The 5,472-nt window shown below is 53.6% G+C and overlaps 1 protein-coding gene across 1 annotated transcript; it reads right to left on the bottom strand.

The window, feature by feature from the left end:
* Positions 1-348: 348 nt before the first annotated feature.
* LOC149372307 (uncharacterized) lies at positions 349-1,687 on the bottom strand. The gene has a single exon (XM_089586076.1). The coding sequence runs from the start codon at positions 1,606-1,608 to the stop codon at positions 406-408; it is 1,203 nt and encodes a 400-aa protein (XP_089442202.1). The 5' UTR covers positions 1,609-1,687; the 3' UTR covers positions 349-405.
* Between the last annotated feature and the right edge of the window lie 3,785 nt (positions 1,688-5,472).

The raw sequence follows: 5,472 nt of genomic DNA on the forward strand, positions 1-5,472 counted from the left end.
AATTAGATGTTCTACCGTCACGAACCGTCTTGTATTCATTGCAGGAAAGTATCCAAGGTTTCCACAGCCTTTGACCCACAGCCGTAATTCGAGTGAATTCTTGCGTTTATTCTCCCGGAACCATTAATCTTCCCGCACCTGATATAAAAGAATTGGGGACGGCCTTACTGGGCGCCCGGCATTGCTAATCGGAAATATGTCAAGCGCGTCTCGTCACGGAGACGCCCTCACCCAATCCCAAGTCACCCAAGTCAAACGAAAAAGCAGGGAGTGGTGGGTGCCACCCCCATCGGCGCTCGCTAATGATATATTGTCTCTCGTGCGCCTATGCGCGGTGTCCGTATTGCAACGGCAGCGCGTGGTCGCGATGTGCTCGCAAGCTCCCGGTCGACGCAACACGCTCGCTCACTGGCTCCACACGTGGTGGACCTTGCGGAAGCCGTTGGTCGAGTCGCGCATAACGTACGTTTTGCTCGTGCCCATCCTAAAGTCCGGCGAAGACGAGTCGGCGCGAGTGGTGCGCGACCGCTTGCGTGACGCGGCCTCCCTGGGCGTCGGCGCGCGCGACTCTGACGACGTGGAAGAGGCGGCGGCCAGAAGGCTGGGGTCGGCCCCTTCGTGGCCCGTGGATACGGACGAGCCGGCAACCTTGCGCCAGTCTTCCGCCTTGTGGTACCGTTGCGGGGACGACCTTTTGGTCGGCGGCGACATGACTCCCGAGAAGTTGACCGTGCGCCGCGACGTGTTGGCGGAACTCTTCCTCCGCAGAGGAGCCCCGAGCTTGGGCGTCGCGGTGTCCTTGACTCCGCTCTTCAGCATCCTCAGGCCCGGCGCGCTGGAGCCGGGCGCGACGGTGGCGAACACCGAAGTGCTGCGGTCGACCCTGCCGCGGCTGCTGAAATCCATCTCTCCCAGGGGTCGTATGGACTGACTCCTTCGCTGGCGCTTCGTCGGGCTCGGGCCGGGTGGCGTGACCGCGCCCGTTTGCTGCTCGCTCGACTCCACCGGCATTGGTTCTTCCTGGAAGCCGATGCGCTTCTTGGAGCTCTCCGACACTTCCCTTTTCGGGCTGCCCGTGGGGTCGGCACTGCGCTGCGTTATGGTCCTCTGCGTAGTCACCTCTTCTTCGTTGCTCGCCGCGTCGTCCGTGAGTGTCGTGTAGTAAGGGTTCGCCTGAAGGTGTCCCTTCCTTATCCTCGCGAAGAGCGAGCGAAAGAAGCCGCGCTTCGTGTCCTTGGGGGCCTCCGTAGCGTTAGACGGCGGAAGGGCCACGTGAGTGGCGGCGTCGTATTTCTCGAACATCATGCTGGCCTTGCGGAGCTGGTAGACGGGCTGTCCCAACTGAGTCGGTGGGTCTTTCATCTTGAGACCCGTCACAGACTTGTCCCTCTTGTGGTGCGGCTGTAGGCCCCCGGTGGAGGTAGGTTCAGCCGGCGAGGCGACACGTTCTGCGCTGTGCACTGATACGGTCTGAGCCGCAGCGGGGATGGCAGGTGCGCTCCCCATCAGCATTTCTCTCACGACCTGTCGCCTATGCACGCCTTCCGGTGGCTGCACGAACAGCACGAAGAGTGCGACCAGGGCGCCTATAAACAGAAACACGACCATGCAGAACTGCTTGCCAAAGATCAGCAGCAGGACGATGAACAGGCCCACGGAGGTCGCCAGCAAAAGCCAGCAGGAGAACACCGAGTATTGGTCCTTGTCCAGTCGAGATATGTACGTATTCCAAGTCGCCCTCCGCGTTGTCTTCAGGGCGCTGCGCCCCCGCTCTGTGCGTACGATGCGCGACCTGAAAGAGAGCACGGAACACTAGGTCGGCGACAATGTTTCTGTAAGGGATGTACAAGGCGGCGCGAAGGGATGCTTACGGGTCAGATGGGAACTGGGGCGGGTCCTCGGCTTGCATTGCTCGCTGCGAGGCCGGCTTTTCCCAGGCAGTCCGAAAAAAGCGTAGGGGCGCACTGACTCTCTCAAGCCTCGGGTAGAGAACACACTTCGTCTTCTTCTCTCTGAGCAGACCCTGAGCGACAGCTTGTCAGTATCTGCAGTTCTTGCAGGGGCTCATTTGTTTACTTCGCCCTTGTTTGAAAAATTGGTGAAAACCTTTAGTTCTCACTTTTATTTTGTCGATAAAGACAAGGCCAAAGCTTTTAAGCGGAGGAAGACAACAGTACCGACGGAGCAACCGACACTTGCTTTGAAAGAGCACCGGCGCCGCTCTATCGTAGCGATGCCCAGAGCGCTGAATCATTAGAGCGATCAGAGTAAACTAGGACGGCAGCTGCGCGGGCAGAGAGCACGAGACACGCGGGCCGGACTGCCTGCACGCATTATTTTGTTGTAGTTTTCGGCGGGTGCATGGAGTTGTGCATGTGCACTTGTGCACGTGCGCGCCTATCTTCTCACGCATCATTCGTGAGAACACATCCCCAAACACATTCCCAAACCTACCCAGATACAGCAAGATGTGCCCACTAACATATCGCGGCGTCTGCCTCTGGTGCGCCGACGCACGTCCCATACTCTTCCACATCTCGGGGAAGGGGGGGGGGGGGGGGGGGGGGGGTGTACGGATGCAAACATCACTTGGGCGGTGGGAGGCACAGCTGTCCGGCGGTACCCTGACGGGACAAGAAGCGCTCGTCCAGCAAGTTCGTCGAGCAACCATGGCCAGTGCAGTGTTGGAATGAGGAAGCCACCCACTCGACCACTCGAACGAAATCAAGTCTCGTTGGTTCTAATGTGTTTCTAATTCTCCTCGTCGTAAAGAGCATGCGAGTTACCCTGGCGTCAGGACGACCATGACATGGCCAAGCGGAGGAGAACTGATGTTGGCTTGCAGTACTCTCACGACTCGTGCCTCTTTCATCCGGTCAGGTAAAGGACGCCACGCTAGCACAAACTTTTTCCTTCATTAGGAAACCGCGAGACAATCGCAGAAAAAATTGTATGCATTGTACCTTTCGCTGTACAATTTTCACGCGGCTTCCTACATTATTAGCGGAGTTCTTGCGTTACCAGTGAGCTATTTAGCAAACTTGATTAGCTCATTTGTTGGTTCGGCAAGTGCCGCAAAATTTTGCTGTGTTTAGCGTCTTGCAGAAAGCCTTCTTAGGAAGCGAGAGCTCGATTATTCGACTCCATTCTCCTGTATGACTTTTGCTGATCGCGGTACTCCAGAAGTCTTCGCCGCAATCCCGACACAATGGGCTGTTATTTTCGTCTAGCAGTCATGCTGTTACCACACGGCCTACTGTGAATGCAAACGGTAGCAGCCTATATTCCCCGACAAGCAGATGTAACACGTGCATGGGTATTTGCATTCTTTGAAAAAAGTGAAAGGAGCGTGAGAAGTCAACAGTACATGATTCCGAGATCGAAGTAAGTTCCCCATCACCTTCTTTTTTTTTGCATTTAGTCATACTTTGCACGTGGTTGAGAGCTTTAGATCTACCCTTCACCTTCATACTGCATTATTCCTACTATATACATTATGCCGCGCTTCAGTGCAGTCAGACCACCAGCACAGCGTTCAGTTTTCTTTTTACTCCGCTCGTGTACGTCCATGTGGAAGTCCCGTCATGCACCACTTCAACTGTGGCTGTAAATAATTTCAGCTTAAGTGCGTAACTTTCTTAGGGTTAATCTGACGCACGTGTTTGGGATTGCTTCCTTATCTGATTGGAAGTGCGCAAGGTGAAATTCGTGCCGAAGCGTCCAGACTCCAGTAGCCCAGAGCAGGGCCTTTCCTTACCTTGTTGTCGAATACGCATAGCCATTATTATTGCCGAGACCGAACTTGGCCGCACATTCAAAGTACTGCGCCATCACCATTCCTTGACACAGCGCTGTGCTACAAGTCCTTCAGAGTGGCTTCAGCCATTCACGTTTATTTACGAGTACCAAGTTCTTCGGCAAAATCATGACTGATGACGATCGATGAGCCTTCGCAGTAACATCGCTTATCGCCGCCGAAAATCCGAAAAAAAGGCTTAAAGAGATATATATATATATATATATATATATATATATATATATATAGAGAGAGAGAGAGAGAGAGAGTCGTAACATGCGGCTATAGAGTTTTGCAGATCGCGATAGAGTGCCAGCGCATCTAGCCTCATTGTGTCACGATATCTGTACAGGCACACCTCCGCCTCGTTACCAGGCGTAACTGTGCGACACTGTCGTCTTTGCAACCTCGTAACATGCGGCTATAGAGTTTTGCAGATCGCGATAGAGTGCCAGCGCATCTAGCCTCATTGTGTCACGATATCTGTACAGGCACACCTCCGCCTCGTTACCAGGCGTAACTGTGCGACACTGTCGTCTTTGCAACCTCACTTTCGTTAGACAAATGGTGCATGCATACAATCTGGGGAGTTCCCTCTTGGTGACGCTCACATCCGCCTGATCACGGTGTTTCCAAGCCTAGCCCCCCCCCCCCCCCCTTCGCCAATAAGATACGCAGGTGCTCCCCGCAGATTTAGATGAAACTGTTCAGAAAGAAAGTTGCGCGCACCGGTAATCTCGGGGTAGGATTTTCGAAGAACAGTTCGTAATACGTCAGTCCTTGGAAGTGGGACATTTTCATATATACTCTACATTTGGAGGCGCTCACTAAACAAGGCAATGAAACGAGGCAAGAGACTGAGCTCATCTTGGCGACGTTCACGAGAGTCACCCGGAGTCTTGAGCAGGAGCACCTAGTGAGAAAAATCTACAAACAGATCGAAAACGCCTTTGAACTTCGACTTTTACTCCAATTTTTCGAACCACCATCGTCGCTGCTTTCCTGTAGTTTTCTTGCCTGGTGTGACCACTGACTGCTAAGCTCAGAATCAACGGCTGTCTGCGAACTTGTTCTTCGTCTAGCGACAACAACAACAAAAAGCTAAACTGTGCAGCGTACTGCGAAAGCTGAATTGCTAGCGTCACGCAATTAGTAGACGACTGAATGCGAGCTATTTTCCGGCTTTATGGTTTGGTTTGGTTTATGGGGTTTATCGTCCCAAAGCTACTAAGGCTATGAGAGACGCCGTAGTGAAGGGCTCCGGAAATTTCGACCACCTGGGGTTCTTTAACGTGCACTGATATCGCACAGTACACGGGCCTCGAATTTCTCCTCCAAAGAAATTCAGCCGCCGCGGCCGGGATCGCACCCGCGTCTTTCGGGACAGCAGCCGAGCACCATAGCCACTGAGCCACCGCGGCGGCTCGCTTTATGGTCATCAGCGATTTTCCTACACACCACCTTGTTTTTCTGAAGGCATACCCTTAATTCGTAACTACTTTTTTTTCGTCACACACGAAGGGGAAATTTGTTCGTGCCGGAAGGGGACGTACGCGAAGGGAAACAATTGTTCATAGCTGTCTTGTGGTGTAAAAACCATGATATAAAAAAAATTAAAAATGGCTACCCCTTCTTCCTTACCCTCAACCCCCCCCCCCCCCCCCCCCCCAGGCATT

Source organism: Amblyomma mixtum, chromosome 1 (genome assembly GCF_055824585.1).
Source record: "Amblyomma mixtum isolate Tamu chromosome 1, ASM5582458v1, whole genome shotgun sequence".
Lineage (NCBI taxonomy): Eukaryota > Metazoa > Arthropoda > Arachnida > Ixodida > Ixodidae > Amblyomma > Amblyomma mixtum.

Coding starts and splice junctions, on each gene's coding strand:
- LOC149372307 (XM_089586076.1), bottom strand. CDS start 1,608: ATGGTCGTGTTTCTGTTTATAGGCGCCCTGGTCGCACTCTTCGTGCTG.